The sequence below is a fragment of the Chrysochloris asiatica genome, unplaced genomic scaffold, assembly GCF_000296735.1.
Source record: "Chrysochloris asiatica unplaced genomic scaffold, ChrAsi1.0 scaffold00060, whole genome shotgun sequence".
In the NCBI taxonomy this organism is placed as follows: Eukaryota; Metazoa; Chordata; class Mammalia; order Afrosoricida; family Chrysochloridae; genus Chrysochloris; species Chrysochloris asiatica.
Genome location: NW_006408578.1, coordinates 3,612,000 through 3,634,788, shown reverse-complemented (window position 1 = coordinate 3,634,788; position 22,789 = coordinate 3,612,000). Strand labels below are relative to the sequence as shown.

At 40.3% G+C, this 22,789-nt stretch overlaps 1 protein-coding gene across 1 annotated transcript in view; it reads right to left on the bottom strand.

Moving 5' to 3' along the window:
* Positions 1 to 1,307: 1,307 nt before the first annotated feature.
* MCUR1 (mitochondrial calcium uniporter regulator 1) overlaps positions 1,308 to 22,789 on the bottom strand; it is a 26,327-nt gene continuing 4,845 nt past the window's right edge. The window contains exons 2-9 of the mRNA XM_006864077.1: positions 13,209 to 13,328; positions 10,308 to 10,411; positions 9,333 to 9,434; positions 7,427 to 7,468; positions 6,595 to 6,666; positions 4,478 to 4,531; positions 2,350 to 2,464; positions 1,308 to 1,381 (exon numbers count right to left, since the gene is read on the bottom strand). Coding sequence (XP_006864139.1) covers positions 1,326 to 1,381; positions 2,350 to 2,464; positions 4,478 to 4,531; positions 6,595 to 6,666; positions 7,427 to 7,468; positions 9,333 to 9,434; positions 10,308 to 10,411; positions 13,209 to 13,328 — 665 coding nt within the window. The 3' untranslated portion in view covers positions 1,308 to 1,325. The remainder of the gene's footprint in view (positions 1,382 to 2,349; positions 2,465 to 4,477; positions 4,532 to 6,594; positions 6,667 to 7,426; positions 7,469 to 9,332; positions 9,435 to 10,307; positions 10,412 to 13,208; positions 13,329 to 22,789) is intronic.

The following is a 22,789-nucleotide window of genomic DNA, read 5'->3' as shown; positions in this document are numbered from 1 at the left end:
GGAGAGATGGCATTCAAGTGACAAAGGGTACATTTTTGACTAATTGGCTGAACGGTGACAATGGGGAATTTGTTCTATCAATTGGATCAATACTCTTTAGGTGGTAACTCCTTTGCTCCCGACTGTGCGCACGTGGGGGAAGACAGGAGGAGGTTCTATCAACTCGGTTATTATTTCTAAAATGCGTACTCTCTCCACCCTGCCAGTCATTTACATAAGATGTGTGTGTTTCTCCAAATAACCCCAGTGGGATCTAGGAGTTTGTTTTAAATATAGAGGTAAGGCAGATGTAATGATGTCTTTAACAAAAGAAAACCAGCTAGAATTGGATGACAACTGCTTTGACAGCTCTCTACTCATTTTGAAAGTCTAATGGTCTGAGGTGGTCAAAGGCATGTTATATTCAGAGAGAGGTTTCATTTCTAAAGAGTGAATCCTAGAGAAGAAAGCTCAGTGCCTTCATTGTATCAGGAGTAGATGTAGCATACAGTGTAGTGCTGAGAGTAACGCCTCAAGTGGGGAGAAGCAGCAGAGGAAGACAGGGAGGGAGGGTAGGGGGAGGAAGCTCTAGCATCCTAAGAGGAAAAGAAGAGTTCCCATTACACCGCAACACTTGGTTAGACAACCCCATTTGGTAGCTGGACGGCACAGTAACAAGTAGTGGTAACTTACTAAGACAATGGCAATCAAAAACAACAAAAGAAACCTCTTCCAGTGTAGAAAGACAGCTGTACTGTTAGCATTCCAATCAGCCAGAGTGGAAACATGACAGAGTAGCCACAGACAGGGACCAACTGATGTAAAGGACAAAGTGTCAGGGCAAGAGGATTGGGTGTTCCTGGTTCAGTTGCAATGGTACTTTAAGTACTGATGAAGCCACTCCACCTTCCAACACACATCCTCTGTGTGATAGAAGATTTACAATGGTAGAAAATTACATGGTAGTTATTGCTGGCATGCGTAGCAGGTTAGACCAAGCTCATTGGTCCATCTGAGTAGACTCTTCATTGCTTTGTCCACTGCCATTCAGCATTACAGAGCCAACCAGATAGAAAAGGTGAGAGGGACAGTTGTTAAACTCCTGATGCCTTTACTGTGGGTCTTGTAAGTATATGAGGGGACTTCAAAAGTTCGTGGAAAAATTAGTCTCTTTTAATTCCATTTGTTTATGAACTTTTTGTAGTATTCTCATATATGTCCATATAATTTGCACAAAAATAAATAATATACATCAAAATCAGGGTTCAAAGTTGAAGTGAGAAAAATAGTTAAACACTCTGGTGTTCTTAAGGCAAAACAATAGAGCTCTTGAAATAGACATTTTATTATATCCACAGGCGGTAAAATCCCAGAGCTACTGTTAGGCAAGTAAATACAGACCCTGTTAAAAACAAATAATGGAGAGTACTATTAGTTGTATTAACAGTTACTTGAGGAGACACCTTTTTTATGAAGAGCACACACACGCAACCCATACAACAAAAAAATAACAACACAGGATGGCTCATTCATGTGCTATATACCACAAAATGCCTGCTCATACACAAAACAAACTCCACAGCCTGAAAACATCGTCTTCAAAGCAAAAATACAGCCAATATTCAAGAAAACTTCAGTAAAAGTTCAGACTCACAAAAGTCTGTATTCACAAAGTATATGTCTATGTACTATCAAGGGACAGCAAACTTTTACTACTAAACACTGTCAGCACTTTCCATACCATTTTAACTCACCAAAATGGTATGTTTGACTTTTGAGCTGACTGCGACCCATAGTGACCCTGTATAGGGTTTCTGAGGAGCAGCTGGTAAGCTTGAACTGCTGACCTTGCAGCGCAAAGGGCATTGCAGTCTGGTGCATTAACCCACAGTGCCAACCAGGACACATATATACATATATACACACACACACACACTCTCACATATCTATCTCTATATATATATCTATATATATCTATATATATATATATTTTTTTTTTTTGGTTCATGAATCTTCATTGCTGCTTTTGTCAAAAACATGTAAAAGCAAAATAATTCCTTAAAAGGGGTATCACCAATTGGAGAAGAAAAAAATCACTCACTCAAAAACCACAAAATATTTATCTCGAATTATCACTGAATAAATTCTACTTCAATTAGGCTATCTTATCCAATTTGAGATACCATTGATTGTAACATGCACCACTATCTTTATTTATTCCAAACAAAGAAAAATGCCAATTAAAATGATATGCCCTTCATTGTATGGTATCACCCAACTTCAGAGATGTTAAAATAAGGGGAGGGGAAAGGTGAGTTACAATCAGTGGAATGCAGTAACTATCACTGACTTATTTTAGGGGATATTTACCTGCTAAATACTTAATATTATCAAGCTTGTGCGACTCGAGCATGGTTTTGAGGCCAGCAACCTCTGTGTCAATCTTCCGATTTGTCTGGGTGAGAGCTCGGTCCTGCTGGGCATGCTTGGAAAACAAACAGATTCACAGCCAGCGTTAGACCACTTCCAGTTACTGCCTGCTGCTCTGTGGACCCTAGGGTTCCTTTTCAGCAGGGCACACACAGGGAACACGGGGCTGAGATGCTTTAGAGTTTGAATTCCAGCCAGCCAGAACTTAATTCCATTTTGCTTGTTTCAAGTGTTCAGATGCCAATGTTTCTTGAGTCCCTCATGTACCTCTGATGGCCAAACTGCCCGAGTTAGAAACAGATGTATTTAAAAGTGGGTTTGGGGCCCTTCCCCTAGCCAGCACAGGAAAGACAGAAACTCTTTTACAAGAACTTTCCCATACATGTCCCTAAGGTTGCCTAGATGTGACATCACACCCTTAGAGCCTCAGAGACCATCTGTAAGCTTTCCTACTTACAGCAGTCCCCTCGATGTGCCACCATTCGTATGTGACACATTGCTGATGTCAGTTGCAGTTGTGGGAGGAGATTCCTTTGTTTTCTGTGCCCTATAAAAGGTCACCATGTGGAAGCAGAACTTTGGATTTCCCTCACTGGGTGTTCTATTTTTATTTTGTTTTTCTCTTACTCCTGTTTGTTGTTGTTGTTGTTGTTAAGTGCCGTCGAGTCGGTTCCGACCCATAGCGACCCTGTACAGGGTTTCCGAGGGTGTAAATCTTTACGGGAGTAGAAAGCCTCATCTTTCTCCCGTGGAGTGGCTGGTAGTTTCGAACCGCTAACCTTAAGGTTCGCAGCCCGATTCGTAACCACTACGCTACCAGAGCTCCTTTTTAGGACTTAAAAAATAAGTCTCCATTGTATTTACATATGTGTAGATGGGGTGTCTTTTCTTCCATAGAACAGACACTAAGGAGACTTGGGTTTTAGCCCGAGTTCTATTCTTTTCACACTATTTGTCAGGACCTTTAACTTCTTTAGGCCTTACTTTCCTTCTCATTAGAAAACTGATACAGCATCGGCCCTGCCTTCGTACAGGCTGTTTAGAGAATCATGAGAGCCTCTGTGTGAGAAAGCTTCAGTGAGTCATAAATTGCTCTACAAATAAGTCATGTCTCATACTTCAAAATCCCCCCCTAGTGAAATACCCACACCCACTGCCACCAAGTCGATTCTGATTTATGGTAACCCTATAGGGCAGACTAGAACTGCTCCATGGGGTTTTCCAAGCAGTAAATCTTCATGGAAGCAGCTTGCCTCATCCTTTTCCCACTGAGTGACTGGTGGGTTTAAACTGCCAAGCTTTTGGTTAGCAACTAAGTGCTTTAACCACTTTGCCACCATGGGACCTTCAAAGGTAGTCAGTAGACTCAAGATTTTTTTTTTCTAAAAATAGAGCCTTAGATAATCTAAAATTTATAGATTATCTTGCCTTGACCCTATTACTATTCAGAGTTTCAAGCACTTTCTGCTTTCATAATTCAAATGCCAAATGCTTCATTATTCTGAGGCTTGTCTGTCCCAGTGCCAATTTATGTCCTTTCCCAAAGAGAGTACAGTTAAACATGCTACATAATTAACCCCACAGGGTACTAAATATGACTGCTGTCATAAAGTGGTTATAATATTTCATTTGTCACTAAAGACACTATAAACGCTTCACTAAAAAAACCCAGGGCAAATAACTAGCTCCGTACAGCTGCCAATTCAGGCAGAGGATAGACTAGAAAACTATCCCAGAGGTGAGCCACAGGTCTCTTCATGGAAGTCTCTTATAGGCCCTGAAGGCCCAGGTAATAAATACAGTTAGAAAAATGTATGCCACAAAGTTAACAAAACAATAAAGTCTGTGTTTGTTATTATATTGAGATTCTGTAATCAGTAAGATTTAAACCTTCATTAAGAAAAAAAAAAAAAGAATATACAGCATTTTGTTAAATACAAAAAAATCCTATGACAATAAACCCAAGCAGATCTTCCTAGAACATATCGTTAACAAACAGTGCTAACTATATGTGGGATGACTAAAGATAACTAAAATGACAAAGGAAAGTCAAAGTCTCCTTTCTTACCAATGCCACCACTTCGGTCCTCATTTCCAGCAGCTTCCTTTCATTCAATGAATACTGAAACAGACAGGGAATGTGCATCAGCTTCCAACTTATCCTGTTATCATCTCTTCTCCATCCCCTATTGTTGTCAAGTGCCATCCAGTTGGTTCCAACTCATAGCAATCCTGTGCAGGGTTTCCAAGGAGCGGCTGCTGGGCTTGAACTGCCAACCTTGTGGTTAGCAGTTCAGTGCTGATCCTACAGTGCCACACCAGAACTGCATCCTCTAGAGTCTTAAATATTTAGTTCTAGGGCTTCCAAGGGTATGTAATACCAGAACATCACTTTTGGAAGGGAGTAGCCTATCTGCCTTTCTCTTTGTGTGGTACTCACTCATCCCTCTAGTATCTGGGTTCCCTTTGCTCATTCTTCACCCATCTCTCTGCTGTGGTTTTCTGTTTTCAACCCTTTATTGAACTGTCTTCAGGCCCCTCCCACTATTACAAGAGCCCTCCCAGGGCCAATTTATCAGGATGCTGGGTCATAGACTTAGTGTTACAAATGGTGGTGAACAAGTCAACTCAGGGGCTACCCCACTGTAACTACAACAAAGCAGGGCACTCCTCAAGGCTTAGACACGAGGCAGGAAAGACCTAAAGCTGGGAAAAAAACATAGTTTCAAGGAGTATAATTTTGTGACAAAGACATTTGTGTTATGGTTAAATATAATATAAATACAGAGACTCCAAAAATACACCAAACCATCACATGGTAGTTTTAATTAGAAACCAAACAAGAAAAACAACCCACCGGGGTGCAGTCATGATCCAGAGTTACTACAGAAACTGACCACTGTACAGTTTTGTTAAACTGAGATTAAAATCAGACAAACCTTAGTTCTGGGCATGAGGGTTTAATTGAGCAAATGTCAATCTGCAATGAAGTGAAGATTTTGAAGACCTAACCTAACACACTCAACAACTGTTGAGTCAATTCTAACTCACAGAGACCCTGTATAGGGTTTCTGAGACTGTCCATTTTTACGAGAACTGAAATCTTCCTCCTGAGGAGTGGCTGGTGGATTTGAACTGCTGACCTTGCAGTTAGCAGTCCAACATCTAAACCATAGCACTACCAGGGCTCCTTTAAATTAACACACGGGAAAACCTAATATTTTGAAGTAACTAGAAACTTTCTAGCTATAAAGTGTTCCCCTGGGATTACCGGGGGAATAGAACGTAAGAACAGCATCGCTTAAAAGTAGGAAAAGAAAAATAATCAACCACTTCAAACTAAGGGCTTTAGTCATAAAAGCAACAATGCTCATCTCTGTCTTTGAACATTAGAGTTTCAAAGAGAGCGCTGTGTGGATCAGACCACCACCAGAGGGCAGGCTGGAGCTGGTTTTTCTTCACTCATTCAATAGTGACAGATCCATAAGAGAAAAGTCTACATTTTGACATTGCTGTGAGTTTTAATATAAAATCCATGTGGCACTGTGGGTTAATGCACTGGACTTCAAAGTCGTTTGAACTGTAAAGTCGGTGGTTAAAGCTCACCAGCTGCTCCTCGGAAACCCAAACGGGAAGCAATGGGTCTGAACCGACTCGACAGCACTTAACAACAAGCACCCCAGAGCTGCAATGCTGTCAAAACTGGCTGTAAATATCACTAGTTAATTTAAACAGTGTAATAATTTTATGAACCAACAGAACTCAAAGGCCAAATTTACTTATATTCATCAATTCATTAAATATATTGTTGTTAAGTGCTGTCGAGTTGATGTCTACCCATAGCGACCCTGTATAGGGTTTCCAAGAAGCAGCTGGTGAGCTTGAACCACTGACCTTGCAGTTCAAACGACTTTGCAGTCTGAAGCATTAGTCCACAGCGCCACACCAGGACTCCTGCTGTATAATAATAATAGTTATATAATCATAGCATCACTGCTATAAACTAACACAAAATCCCAAGATGATCAGTTTAATTTTGGCAAAATCAGGGAGATATATTAAATCAATGTTTCAATCTGACTAATAGATATATATGTAACACCACTTACGAACTGCATATAAGTTTTACTTTCTTATTACAACAGAGCTAATAACCTACTTGAAAATTTTAGTTAAGGAACATACCAATTCTTTTACTCTGCTCTTTTCTAGATTGAAGTCTAATTTGGTGTCTGTCCGGACTTTGATCACTTCATCCTAGCGGGAAGGTAAACAACAGAGAAAGAAAGATGCAAAATGAGAAATCAAAACTCTCTGAGGATGCCACGCCTTGAGGTACTGCCCACTGCTTCTAGCGCCTATGAAGGGAGCCAGCATGGGGACCAGGATGGGTAACATATACACTCAGTCCTGCTTCAGGACTTCTCAGTTCTAGATGCCACATAATCAATCACCTGGACGCTTAAACCACTCTGGGATGGGTTCTTTGTTGTTGCTTTTAACCTCAAGGATTCCCAACACAGTCTCCTTTTGAAATTTATGAATGAACCACTTTGGAAAACAGAGATGAACTCAAAGACATAAAAAAATCTGATTTAAATAAAGCTTTAGCTCGGACTCCCATCAAAACCCTTTTCTCTGCAACATCAATGACCTTTCTACTTAGAAAAATCAAAGAGCTGGCTGTGGTAAGCTTAAAATCACATGATATACCCTAAAGACAGAGTCTCATTTATGAGAATCGAAGGGTTTCACACAGCAACTTTAGAACCATTTTGATTTAAAAACGACTTAATTCCTCCTAGAATACAATTTTCTTAATGAACGTAGTAACAGACATAAATTCAGCAATTTACCTATTGCTTGTTAGCTAAATCTTTCAATGTGTACTTTAGAAACATATTACACAAACATTTAACATATAGAATTACAATTTTAAGAACAAGTCATTTCTGACATTATAGTTATTAATATGTTTATATAATTAGAAATAAGCAGGCAAACGAGAGGATCTTACCATTACTTGTTGTTTTAACTGAAGTAGTTCAAGTTTGATTTTCTAAAACACATTAAAAAGAAACAAGTCAAGAACAACTATATACTGTTAAAAGTTAGGAAAAATATCTGACACCGGGTAATCAACAACTTTTCATGTACAAGTTATTCCCTAATTCAACAGGCTCTTAACTACATTCAGGATACAATATTAACTGAACAGTCTTAGTGGCAGAAGATGATTGTTTGTCATACCAAGATGGTACTGCAATGTACATTTGTGTGTATGTGTGTGACTGTATCTTCAAATCAGAAAATTTAATTCATCTTAAAGATTATCTAAGCACTCGGTTGCTGCAAGGCTGGAAGTTCAAATTCGCTCTACTGGAAGAATATGGGGCAGTCTGCCAGTCTGCTTCCCTTTAGATTTATAGACATTTTAGAATCTCTGTAGTTCACAGATCTAGTCTGTCTGATAGGGTTGTTGTGAGTCAGCTTGACTTGACAGCAATAAGTTTGTTTTTTAGAGGTTAAGATTAGTAACACAATTGAGCTACTGTTGGTTTGGTTTTTTTTATTTTGGGGAAAAAAAACTATTATCACTAACAATTTGGAAAAATCATCAATTTCTTCGGAGATGAAAAAAACACTCAAAGCATCATTTGGAAAATCTCCTTGTTAAGTGAGAATACAGACAAGTTGCCAGCCTCCAGCTTTGGCTGCTGGAAGAAACATGATTGCCAGGAAGGAAGAAGAGCAGAACTTGAGGTGGAACTGGTCAGATCAAGACTAGTAGTGTTGTGTTAGTATCAAAGTCCAGAAGGCAGGCAAGAACAGAGTTGAAGACTTTTGTTCATTCAAGGGGCATTAGACACAAATTCCAATTAAATAGCCAGTGGTTAGTGTTGGAGGTGGCCAACCAAACATGAGGAGATTCCAGAGGAAGGGATGCTGGACATTGTGTTTGGACCCAGCACAGAGGAGTCCTGGTGTGGTATTGTAGGATAAGCACTGGGCTACTAACCACAAGGTTGGTAGTAGAAACCCACCAGCCACTCCTCAGATGCCCTACACTTAATTAACTGTTGATCTTGTCAATCACATTTTCAAAAACTAAGGAAGTACGGGGAGGCTTCAGAAAGTTCATGGAGCATTATCATGCTCTTAAAATTCCTGTTTTCCATGAACTTTTAAAAGCCGCCTTGTATCTACACTTAGTCATCATAACCCCAAACTTACATCAACTAAATGTGTTTCAACCCGAGATGAGATAAATGTATTGTGGCATATTTTACAATTGGAGTCCTGGTGTGGTGCTGTGGGCTACTGTGCTGGACTGCAAGGTTGGTTTGAACTGCAAGGATGGCAGTTCAAGCTTACCAGCCACTCCTCAGAAGCCCTGTACAGGGTCGCTATGAGTTGGAAGGGACTCTTGAAGGCACTTACCAACAACATTTTACAGTAGGACACTATGGACAATGAAAAGGAACCATCTACTGCTATATGTAACATAACGCTGAATAAAAGACACCCTAGAAGTCCTGGTGTGGCACTACAGGATAAGCACAGGACCACAAGGTTGTTTTGAACTGCAAGGTCGGCAGTTCAAACTTACTGCTGCTCCACAGAAACCCTATACAGGGTGGCTATGACTCAGAACCAACTGGATGCCACTGAATAACAACGATTGCATCAGGTGAAGTTCTAGAACAGACATAACAATCCAATGTGGGTATCAGATAGGAAAGGGTTTACTCTGTGGATGGGGTGACTCGGGAGGGGGGGCAGGCACTGGTCTCTTTCTTGACCTGATTGATGGTATGCACTTTATGAAAACTCACAGAGATGCAACCTTATTTGTGCCTCTTATGTACATTGTATCTCAATGGCTTAGACTAAAATGAGTAAGTGGGGCTCTATAGTTTTACCTCATTTTCTGCTCTGAGGGCTGAAAATTCACTCTTCTCCAAAATAATCATATCCTTTTTCACATTGGCAATCTGAGACATGATCTGTTGAAGAGTGATCTCCTAGGAAAAGAAAACCCAAAACACATTAGCCTAGTCTAGCCTAGGAGGCCCATTGCCTTACTGTCTCTACCTGGTACCATCCTTATGAGAAATGAGAAGGGGACTAGAGAAAAGAATCAGCCTCCTCTAGTGTGGTGTACCAGTATCAGCAATGGACCGCAAGGTTGGCAGTTCACACTCACGAGCTGCTCCTTCAAAACCCTATACAGGGGAGCTATGAGTTGGAACCAACTCTTGAGGGCACTTAACAACAACAAATTCCAAAATGAGAAAGGAAAAGAATAAAAACACATGTCCAGTACTGTCACCAAGTGAATCATAATTGAAAGGGTCTGAAGACTAGTAGTTGAAGAACACAATGATCTCATTCTGGCCATAGTTCCACTTACTAAAGGATATTTCACTCTAGTTTTTAAGGCTAATGATTTACAATAAACTACCAAATGTTGTTGTTGTTGTTGTTGTGTGCCGTGGAGTCAGTTCCGACTCATAGTGACCCTGTACAGGGTTTCCGAGGCTGTAAATCTTTACGGGAGCAGAAAGCCTCATCTTTCTCCTGCGGAACAGCTGGTAGTTTTGAACTGCTGACCTTAAGGTTCACAGTCCGATTCATAACCACTACGCTACCAAAGCTTCTTAAACTACCAAATAGCTCTAAGGAAATTTATTTTTTGAATGCCTCTGGAATCTTTTGCCTATCAACCATGATTAAACAAACCTATGGTAGGGGCTTCAAAAACTCAGGGGGAAACTCCATTAACGTTTCTTTCAACTTGCTGAAGCCCCTGCATATACTTCTCAGATGAGTAGAATCCAAAAAATTACATCCCACTTTCATATCGCAGATTTGCTGAACCACCCACCCAGGCTAACCTGCTGCATTTTGTTGACCATATCTTTGTAGACGACATCCAAGTTGGCCTCCGTGGTCTTGACCAATGCAGTCACAATAATTTCTGCTTGTTGAGTGGTAAACCCTACACAAACACACAAACACAAACACAATAACCACATTCAGAAGCATTCTAGTGTCAAAAAGGGAGACACTGTACAACCAACTTCCACATTCAGGTGAAAGTCAGGATTCGGAAGCAGGTGAAAAGCAGAGTGTTGAGGGAGCAAGAATAGGGGGTTTCAGGTTGTCATGTGTCTGTCACTCTGCACAAGTCTGAAACTTCTGAGTCTGGACTGACTGTCACCTCTAACACCCTGTCCAGCTGATAAAAGCCATGTTTTCAGAGAAGGTCTAATGACAACAGGGAATGCTTGCAACGTAATGTCAAATGAAAAAAGCAAGACTCAAAACTAGACATATAACAAACCGTTTGAAATCAAAAGGGCAGCATTTACCCAAGGACAATGGTCAAAAGGGCTAGGAAAGGAGGAGGAATGGAAACAGGAAACATGAAGGATGTGGGATACGTGATGTTACACTGTGGGGATTGTAATCAGTGCCATGAAACAAAACATGTATGAGTGTTGGATGGAAAACTGACCTGCTCTGTAAACCTTCACTCAAGTCACAATAAAAAGTTAAAAACCAGAACTAGGGACACAATTCTTTTTGTGACTCAACAAAGATTGTAGGGAATTTTTTTTCTTATCTTTCTCTGTAACGTCTAAAATTTCCACAAGTCTTTTACCAACGAATTTATATATAACTTAAAAATCATTTACTTAAATAGGAAAGTTCAATTCTAGCTTAGCTAGAAGAAGTAGCTAAGTAGTAATTTAGCTTATCAGTACTTAACAACAACAACAATGCTAAGAAAGAATATGTGTTGTTTCATTTTTTCTCTGTAATTCTCTTCTGTCACTAGTGTGGGGGACCCAGATGGGAAAAGATGTCTTCTTCTTCTACTTTTTTTATTTTTTAAAGATGGATGCTTTTACACTCAGTAAATTAGAGTGAACGAAATTGTATAATGAGTCCTGTTGTGGCGCTGTAGGATAAGCACTTACCTGCAAGATCAGTGGTTCAAACTCACCAGCCACTCCTCAGAAACCATATCCAGGGTCGCTATGAGTCAGAAATGACTCGACAGCACTTAACAACAATAACAAATTATATAAAGATAAAACTCAGTTTTCCGTAACTTCAGATAGTAGCTTATGTTTTGCATCAGAAATATTGACAAAATATTTAAACCAGGTCCCTGGAAACCAATTCTTTCTATTAAATACTTCCATCTACAAGAACGTCAGAAGAACCTATTGCTTCTAATGGTCCATTTGGTGGGATAAGACTGTAATTAACGAAGTTTGTCTGGAGGAAATGAAGCATGACACTACAATGAAAACAGAGATTTAAAGGAGAAGGGAAAAAAGCCCTCCAAAGACCTACTGTGTCAAGGTAGACAAGTTGTAAAAATTACCATATAGCATTTGACAGGTTTTTTGGAAGCATTTATTTAACTTAAAAAGGACCTAAGACGTTTCTGTTAGGATCGACCTACAGACGAGGAAATGGAAACTGAGAAGGGTACAGCTAGAACTTGGCAGAGGTGGACTTGAACCTAGGGCTTCTAATTCCCTCAGGTAAACACCGAACACATCATTCTATCATCTTGTCTTGGGCATAGACAGCACACCTACTGAGGGTAGCCTTCCAGATAAGCACAACTGGATAAACAGGTACACAATGAAGGAAGAACAGAGGGCTATTTTGAAAGGTCCCTGGGGGGTGGCACATATGGTTTTTGCTTGACTATTAACCTTCAAGGTTGGCAGTTTGAACCCACCCAGAAGCACCATGGAAGAAAGGTCTGGTGATCTCCTCCTTCGGTAAAGATGACAACCAAGAAAATCCTACAGAGCAGTTCTACTCTGTAGCATCTGGGGCTGTCCTGAGCCAGAATCAAATGGACAGTAATGGGCCAGTTTTGGTATTCATTTCAAATACTGAGTTAAAATATTCAGTGTTAACTTAAAATTCCAATTTGGAGAATATATGTATCACAGTACAATGGTGGTGGTTATGTGCCGCGGAGTCAGTTCTGACTCATAGCGACCCTGTACAGGGTTTCCGAGGCTATAAATCTTTATGGGAGCAGAAAGCCTCATCTTTCTCCTGCAGAACAGCTGGTAGTTTCAAACTGCCAACCTTGAAGTTAGCAGTACGGCTTGTAATCACTACTATAGAGAATTATAATTGGAGTATTTATAACATAAAGTACAGGAATAGTACCTATATACTAGGAGCACATTCAATTAATATCACACAAGGGGGCTTCAAAAAAAATCACATGGAAAAATTCCATTATCTTTTCATTCCATTTTTCCATGAACTTTCTGAAGACCCCTTGTAGATGCCAGAACAATCTGTATGTGAATCAAGTCTTACTAAGTTGAAATTATCAGTAGATGTTGCTCAGTGACATTTCAATTTCATAAAAAATTTAAATGCACACAAGACACACAATAATGAAACTACCACTTCTGTGCTTCTGACTAGTTGCTATAGGAAGCAGTCCTGAGTTATACTGACTTGTGTCTAAATTTTTATTTACAATACTATATTTTCACAGTGATGCTGTAAAGGATACTTCATTTGAATAAGGACACAAGTAAGAAAAGCCGCAACACTACTGACGAAGCAAAAATGTCCTCAAACAAAAAGGGAAGACTCAGGTGTTTTTTTGGAGACTGAACAAGTTTGCCTATAGACTAGAAAGTCAAAGAGAAATATGAGAAATCAGATAAATCCAGCAGAGAAATCAAAATGTATAGTGTTTCTTTATGGCACTCAGTAACCAACCAATAATAGAAGATTACCATTTTCCTCGAGTAAGCACACTAAGGCATGGGTGTCGAAGAAGAACTTCCTGGTCCCAGAGGAGGCGAAGTCCCTTCTTTTGTGTTCCAGCTGCAAGGACCCAGCTGACAGGCTGAGCTCTGGGATGGAAAGGACAACAAGGTTCAAAACACTCGTAATGGCAACAAAAGCAACAGGAAGAAAAACAACATACCCTAGCAGTCTGCTTCTTTTTGTCATCATTTCATTGAGATAGAATTCATCGGTCATACAATTCACCCCTTTAAAGTGCACAATTCCACACTTAGTAGACTTACAACTTACAATCAATTTTAGGTCATTATTAAGAGGATTTATCAGACTGTTTTTCACAGCAGTTTTATCACTTTATATATTCCTAGGGTCGCTATGGATAGGAACCGACTCGATGGCACTTAACAACAACCAGCAATGTAGGAGGGTTCCAACTCTCCACATCCTCACCAACATTTATTATGATGCCTTTCTTATTATAGTCGTTACCTGAGTTTTTTATTTTACTCATCCTAGAGGGTGTGAAGTGGTCTGTCATTGTAGTTTTGATTTGTATTTCTCTGCCAGCTATGATGTTGATCACCTTACATAATATATTGCCCATTTATATATTTTCTTGGGAGACCCTTGAGTCCAATTCTTAATTAGGTTGTCTTTTTTTGTGATCAGGCTATAAGAGTTCTCTTATGAGATATAAAATTGAAAATCCTTTTTCCCCATCCCGAGTTGTCTTCTCGCTTTCTCCAACCAAGTATGTTATTGTTGTTAAGTGGTGGTGATTTGGTTCTGATTCATAGCAACCTTATATAGGGTTTCTGAGGAGTGGCTGGTGGGTTTGAACCACTGACCTTGAGCTTAGCAGTCCAGTGCCACACCAGTACTCCTGTTTTTAATTCTGATGAAGTCAAATTTATCTGTTTTTCCTTTTGCTGTTTGGGCTTTTGGTGTCATATTCAGGAAATCATTAGCTAATCTAAATGCATGAAGATTTATACTTATGTGGTCTTCTAAGAGTTTTACAGTTTTTGCTTTCCATTTAAATCTTTGAGTTCATTTTTATTATGTGGTGAGAGATAAGAGGTCCAACCTTTATTCCTTTGCATATAGCTCTTCAGTTGTCCCAGTACCATCCGATGAAAAGACTACACTTTCTCCACTCAACTGTCTTGCCAACCTCGTTGAAAACCAATTGACTCCCTTTCCTACTATTGTAAAATTGAAACTTCAGTGGGACAGAAAGGAATGTTGGGAAACATGATTACAGAAAGCTTGTAAGTCCGACTTCAGTTTATAACTGGTTGGAATACCTAAAAGGTGTTCTAGGACTTGTCCAGTGAAATAAGCCTCCTGTGGAGCCTTTGCAGTGTATAGGACGTTAGGTGGAATCCTGAGCCCCATCCAGAACCTTCTGATGGTGGGACATTCCCACTAGAAAGGACAAGCCGACCAGCCTGGAACAGCTCGAGTGACAGAAGATACATCTTCAAAAAGGCAGTATGACTGTCTACTACAAGAATAAGCAAGTTGTTTACCGGGAAGCCATCAAGGCAAGCAATCAAGTCCCTTCAGGACAAACCCCCCTCTAAGACTGAAACTCAAAGGGAACACATGAGCAGGCAGGTAGGCTTGCTGGTGCCCATGTTGGTCTTCTAGTGAGTGGAAGAAGGGGAAAGGCAGCAATGAAGAAATGGGCTGAGTTCAACCACATTCCATAGACTCCCGTTGACCTGGAGATAAGAGAGAGAATAGGAAGGGCTGGTTGGTCCAAAGTGTGGTGAGACCTGGGGACACCTGAGCCCATGGACAAGGAACATAGCCACAGAGGGCTAGAGCTGAGAGTGAAGCATCCAGCTGATATGAAGTGATAGGGGTCGCACAAGAACACCCAAAGTTGCAGATAGTACCCATTTGGTCTAGCTTTGATGGCTTGATATTCAGAACTTGACTAGAGGAAGATAAAAGGAACAAAACAAATTTTGATAAAGGAAATGAGGGTAAATTGCTATAATTTGATGAACTTGACCTATACTCATAGAGGTTCTTCTTGTTGCTGTTAGGTACCATCGAATTGGTACCGACTCATAGCAACTCTATGCACAACATAACGAAATACTATCTGATCCTGGGCCAACCTCACAGTTGTTGCCACGCTTGAGCCCATTGATGCTGCCACTTTGCCAATCTATCTCGCTGGAGGTCTTCCTCTTTTTCTCTGAACCTCCACCTTACCAAACATGATATCCTTCTCCAGCAACTAGTCCCTCCTGACAATATGTCTGAAGTATGAGACACAAAGTTTGGCCATTATGGCTGCCAAGGAGCACTCGGGCTGCACTTCTTCAACACAGATCTGTTGGTTCTTTTGACAGTCCATGGCACTTTTAACACTCATGGAGGTAGTAACTAAATACCAACAGAGGGAAGGAGTCTTCACATCAAGTATCAATGCTATCCCCTCTGTACACAGAGTATGTTGTTGTTGTTGTTAAGTGCCGTCGAGTCAATTCCGACTGATAACAACCCTGTATAGGGTTTCCAAGGAGGAGCTGGTGAGCTTGAACCACTGACCTTGCAATTCAAACGACTTTGCAGTCTGACACATTAGCCCACAGCACCACACAGAGTAGATAGGGATGGGCAACTTAGACACTGGCTACCTAAAATGAGGGGCAATAAAGGCACGAAGTGACTGGCTTACAAGGTTTCAAGGGGGAACTTAGTTTAATAGTGTGTGGGGAAAGAGTCCCCATTGAATAGTTTTCATCTTGTCTAGATGGGTGTGGTTAAAAGAGATGGGAATAAGATTCTTATGATTCAATGAGTAATTGTTATCATGACTAATTGGAACTGTCACAATTATAAAAGTAGAAGTTTCGTAACAAAAATGGGGGAATGGTTAATCTTACAGTCCAGAAACAAAGGACCCTAGGACCATAAAGGGAGAAGAGCACAAGCGGAATGCTAGACCTTATCCAGAGAAGCAGTAACACCAGAGATGGAGGCAGAGATGGGGACATGGAGAGAGGGAGCAGCTGAGGACTCTAGATTCATGGGAAGTGAGGGACTAAAAGATGACTGCCATGAGGCAGACTTGCAGAATGTGCCCTTTGGTGGTATAAATTATTATATATGCCTGAGTGTTTAAAAAAAAAAAAAAAGAGCTAAAGTGAATAGAGAGAAATACTGTTAATTGATGGTACATTTGTTGTTGCTATGTGCTGTGAAGTTGGTTCTGACTCACAGTGATCCTGCACAGGGTTTCCGAGGCTGCAAATCTTTATGGGAGCAGAGAGCCTCATATTTCTCCCGTGGAACAGCTGGTAGTTTCAAACCGCTGACCCTGAGGTTAGCAGCCCGATTTGTAACCACTACGCTACCAGAGCTCCTCCATGGTACATGGAGGGGACTAGAATCATTGTAATGAAACAAGGTGTATGATTTGTTGAATGTAAAACTGATTATCTTCCCTGTAAAGTTTTACTCAATCCACAATAAAAACCTTTAAAAAATGTTTTTTAAAAATAAAGATAATAAGCTTTAAAAAAAGAAAGAAAGAAAACCAATTGACTGTAAAAATGAGGGTTCTGGAGTCTCTGTATGCTGCCTTTATGCTAACACCACACTATCTTGATTACTGTAGCTTTGTAATAAGTTTTAACATTAGGAAATATGTGTCTTCCAATTTGTGCTTTTTCAAGACTATTTTACTATTTTGGATCCCTTGCATTTCCATATAAATTTTAGGATCAACCTGTCCATTTCTATAAAGAAAACTAGCTGGGGTTCTGATAGGAATTGTATTAAATCTATAGATCAATTTGGGAAGTATTGGCATTTGAATAATATTAAGTCTTCCAAGCAATGTACATTGGGATGATTTTCCTCTTAGACGTTTAATTTCTTTAATGAAGTTTTGTCATTTTCAGAGTATTAGTTCTTGTTTCTTTTGTTAAATTCATTCTGAAATATTTTATTCTTCTTGCCTATTGTAAATGGGGTTGTTTTCATTTCATTTTCAGATTGCCCACTGCTACCATATTAGAATAGAGTCCTGGTGTGGCACTGTGGGTTGATGCACCTGACTGCAAAGCCTTTGAACTGCAAGGTCGGTGGTTCCAGCTCACTAGCGGCTCCTCAGAAACCCTATATAGGGTCAGTATGGGCCGGAACTGACTTGATGGCACCGAACAACAACAATCTTATTGGAACAACTGATTTTTGTGTATTGATCTTGTATCCTGCAGGGCTGCTGAACTCATTTATTAGTTCTAATAGCTTCTGAAAGGATTTCTTAGGATTTATTATATACATGGTCATGTCATCTGCAAATACTGATAGTTTTAATATCTCAGTTCCAATCTGGATGTTTTAAATTTCACTTTCTTGTCTGAACTTCCCTGGCTAGACCCTCCAATACCATGCTGTAACCAGAGTAGATTTCTTTTTCTAGTTTCTGATCTGAAGGAGGAACGCACCAGTGTTTCATCATTAGGTGTGATCTTACCACACCAGTTGCCAGCAGTCAATTCTGACTCATGTATGCCCTACGTGTATCAAAGTAGATCTGTGCTCCTAGTAGTTTCAACGGCTGAGTTACTGCAAGCCGATCATTGGGCTATTCTTCCAAGGCACCTGTGGTTACATCCAAACTTCAAACCTTTGCTTAGCTGCTGAGTGTATTAATTTTTTGCATCACCCAAACAAGTATGATGTTAAGTGTATACTTTATCAGACTAAGAAATGACCTTCTAGTCCAGTTTATTATGTTTGCTTTTTGTTTTATTTCATAATGCAAGAGTGATTAAATTGCTCAATTATGTGGGTTTTGCCCTTTATTCTACTAATATAATGTATTACATAAACTGATCTTCAGAAATTCAAACAACGTGCAATTCCTGGGATAAATCTACTTGGTCATTGTTCATTAGAATTTGGTTTGATAGAATTCTGTTGAGGACTTTTGTATCTTTATTTATAAGAGATATTAGTATAAGGTCGATATTTTTGTAAAGGCCTATCTTCAGAGAAATGTGTCCTAAACACCTTTTCCATCATTTTAATGCAATTTAACCACAGATCAAATCCATTTTGTAAGCTTCTTGTGGGAGGAGCAGACATATAGCAATAGTTCCCTGATTTTTGGATTTCCTGAGTCAACAAAATAATATGTAAGTATGTATATGGACTCCTAGAGTGGCGCTGTAGAATCACCACTGGACTGAGAATCACAAGGTTGGCAGTTCAAACCCACCAGCTGCTCCTCAGAAACCCTATGCAGGGTCGCTATGAGTTGGAACCAACTCAACAGCCAGTAACAACATGTACGGAGTCCTGGTGTGGTGCTGTGGGATAAAGCACTGAACCATAAATAAGGAAAATTTGAACCACAAGGTAGGCAGTTCAAACTCAGCAGTCACTCCTTGGAAACCCTACACAGGGTCACTATGAGTAGAACTGACTCAATGGCACTTAACAACAACAACATATATGTATATGTTATTGTTAAATGCTGTTCAGTCAGCTCCGACTCATAGAGACCTTGCATAGAGTTTCCGAGGCAAAGCCTCCTTGTTCTCCCATAGAGCAGCTGGTAGATTTCAACTGCTGACCTTGAGGTTAGTAGCCCAACTCATAACCCACTACATTACCAGAGGTCCTAATATAAGCATCTTATTATTGTTAAGTGCTGTCAAGTCAGTTCCAACGCATAGCAACCCTGTATAGGGTTTCCAAGGAGCAGCTAGTGGATTTGAACTGCCGACTAGGTAAGAAGTCTAGTGCTTATCCTATAATGCTGTATCAGCATTCCACATATGTATATATTGTTGTTGTTAAGTCCTGTTGAGTCAGTTCTGACCCTTAGCAACCCTGTATAGGGTTTCCAAGGAGCAGCTGGTGAGCTTGAACTACCAACCTTACAGTTCAAATGGCTTTGCAGTTTGGCACATTAACCCACAGCACCATACCAGGAATCCATGTATGTATATACACATACATAAATTATAACAATTGCGTTGCAATATTTTTAAAACTTGTCCAAAAAAGGACATAATAGCTGCTTACTATGGTGCTGTGGGATAAAGCAAGGTTGGTTTGAGCCACAAGATAAGCAGTTCAAACTCAACCAGCCACTCCGTGGAAACCCTATACAGGGTCGCTATGAGTCATAACTGACTTGATAGCACTTAACAACGACAAAGATGTTTATTATGATGATAACATTATATTTAAAAAAATGCTTTAAAACTAAAAAAGATGGCAAATCAAAAATTTAAAACTTTGATTTAAATGCAATAAACTTTTGTTGCTGTTAGGTGCCATCAAGTCAGTGCTGATTCATAGCGACCTTATGCACAGCAGAATGAAACACTGTCCAATCCTGGGCCAACCTCACTACTGTTGCCATACTTAAGCCCACTGGTGCTACCACTTGGCCAATCCATCTCGCTGGGGGTCTTCCTCTTTTTCTCTGACCAAACATGTTATCCTTCTCCAGAGACTGGTCCCTCTTGACAATGTGTCCCAAGTATGAAAGATGAAGTTTGGCCATCTTGGCCTCCAAAGAGCACTCTGGCTGCACTTCTTCCAAACAGATTTGTTGGCTCAATGGGCAGCCCATGGCACTTTCAATATTCTCCTCCAACACCACAACTCAAAAGCATCAATTCTTCAATGATCTTCCTTATTCACTGTCAAACTTTAACATGCATATGAGGTTACTGAAAATACCATGGCTTGGGTCAGGTGCACCTTAGTCCTCAAGCTGACATCTTTGCTCTTCAACACTTTAAAAAGATCTTGTGCAGCAGATTTGCCTAATGCAATACGTAATTTGATTTCTTGACTGCTGCTTCCATGAGTGTTGATAGTTGATTCAAAAAGAATGAATTCCTTGACAACTTCAATCTTTTCTCTGTTAATAAGAATGTTGCTTATTGGTCCAGTGGTTAGGATTTTTGTTTTCTTGACACTGAGATGTAATCCATACCAAAGGCTGTGCTCTTTAATGTTCATCAGTAAATATTTTAAGTCTTCACTTTCAGCAAGCAAGGTTGTATCATCTGCATGTCGCAGGTTCTTAATGAGTCTTCCTCCAATCCTGATGCCATGTTTTTCTTCATATAACCCAGCTTCTCAGATTATTTGCTCAGCATACAGGTTGAATAAATATGGTGAAAGAATACAACCCTGTCGTACACCTTTGTTCATTTGAAACCATTCAGTGTTCCCATGTTCTGTTTGAACAGCTGCCTCTTGGTCCAGGTACAGATTCCTCATGAGCACAATTAAGTGTTCTGGAATACTTATACTTTGCAATATTGTCCATAGCTTGTCATGATCCCCACACTCAAAAGCCTTTGCAGAGTCAATAAAGCACAGTAAACATCTTTCTAATATTCTCTGCTTTCAGCCAAGATCCATCAGACATCAGCAATGATATTCCTCATTCCATGGCCTCTTCTGAATCCGGCTTGAACCTCTGAAAGTTCTCTGTCAATGTATGCTTACAGCCATTTCTGTATTAAAGAGATTGTCCAATGATTTCCGCATACCGTTGGGTCACTTAGCTATATAAAAATTTTGTTATATATTTGTTCTCATTGATGGCATTTTGTCATAGAGGAGCACCAGTGTGAGGCCAGATGTTGGAGAAGAGTGAAGAGTGGGCAGGAGTGAAGAAGCAGGTGTTCTGAGTGATCAGAAAGATGCGTCAGTTCCTCAACTATCCTCCCAATCCTTCACCCCAAACACTCTAAAAACATGGCTGTACTAGGCTGGACCAACCTGATGCTTCTCTATAGCCGACAGCAGTGGTTCCCAACCTCCTGGCAACTCTCAAAGAGGGCGTTTACTACAGATAGCATCAAGGTAAGTGCAAGAAGCACCCCCCTCCAAAAAATGATTTTGTGCCAAGTATTGTTTGCAAACTGGCAAAATGTAAAATGCAGTTATAGTGTTTATGTGTATGTGTGTATATGGAATGGTAAAAATGGGCCCTTAGATTTAATAAGGGAATCTCTGAATGGTGCAAACAGTTTAGCGATTGGCTACTAGTCCAAAGACTGCTTCAAAATAACCTAGAAGCACCGTTAAAGACAGCTCTGGTTACTTGCTTACAAAAGATCACAGCCTTGAAAACGCTATGGAGAAGTTTACTCTGCACACACACATCCACACACACAGACACCATGAATCGGAATAGACCCCAGGGTAAGTAATCACAAAATTCAAAACTCCATAGCCAGGCCTACAAGCCTTTCCTCATTTGGTCCCCTTACCCTTGCAGCTTTCTAGCCACCCACACTGCTCTCTTTCCTGTACTTTCATGCCTCAGCATTTCATACTTAGGTTTGGTTTTTCCCCCTTTCCCAATTGGTACATTTTACGCAGCCTTCTGCCTTTTCAATGAATTTGACAATTTCCTAAGCACCCTTCTGTTCCACCCTGCGGCTCTGCTGCCTCCTCCCAGGTCAGGGAGCAGCCTTGATTACTCCCTTATCTAGGTTCTCGGAGCCCAGCCTAGATAGCTTTATCAGTGCACTCAGCACAACCTTCCATATCTCCTAGAGTCCCTGCAGATTCAAGGGCACCCAGAGGTGCCTCAAAAGAAAAGCCTGGTGATCTCCATCTGAAAACTCAGCCCCTGAAAACCTTATGAAGCACAGTTCTACTCTGACATGTACAGGGTTGCCATAAGTCATTGTTGATTTGACAGTAACTGGTACATAGCGTCTAGCAGAGGTCCTGGCATATTGCAGGCAAGGAATATTTCAGGTATTCCTCTTTCACATAAATAAATTCATTTCAATATGGCACCAATATCTACTAGACACAGAACAACTCCACAAGCCACCTCACCCACGTTAGAACGCATCAGGATTGTCCTCATGGGTCAGGGAGCTTGGAAGCATCCCCGTGCAGAAGTGGCTTATGATAGGATTATTCTCACCTCAAAATAACCATCTGAGTCTAGAAGTGACCTGTGAATTATTCTAGCCTCAAATGCCATTTTTCTCATCACAAAATAACCACTGATATGATTACAAGGCCTCTTCTGAATCCGGCTTGAACCTCTGGAAGTTCTCTGTCAATGTATGCTTGCAGCTGTTTCCGTATTCCCTTTAGTACAACGTTACTCGCATGAGATATCAAAGAGATTGTCCAATGATTTCCGCATTCCACTGGGTCACCTCTCTTAGGAATGGGCGCAAATATGGATCTCTTCCAGTCAGTCAGCCAGGTAGTTGTCTTCCAAATTTCTTGGCAGACATGAGTGAGTGCCTCCTGTGCTGCCTCACTTTCTTGAAAGATTTTAATTTTTATTCCATCAATTCCTGGTGCCTTGTTCTTTCCAGAAGTTCAAGCCAGAGTCAGAAGAGGCTGTGGAACGAGGGATATCATTGCTGATGTCCGATGGATTTTGGCTGAAAGCAGAGAATATCAGAAAGATGTTTACCTGTGCTTTATTGACTATGCAAATGCTTTCGATTGTGTGGATCATGACAAGTTATGGATAACACTGCGAAATATGAGTATTCTGGAACACTTAACTGTGCTCATGAGGAAT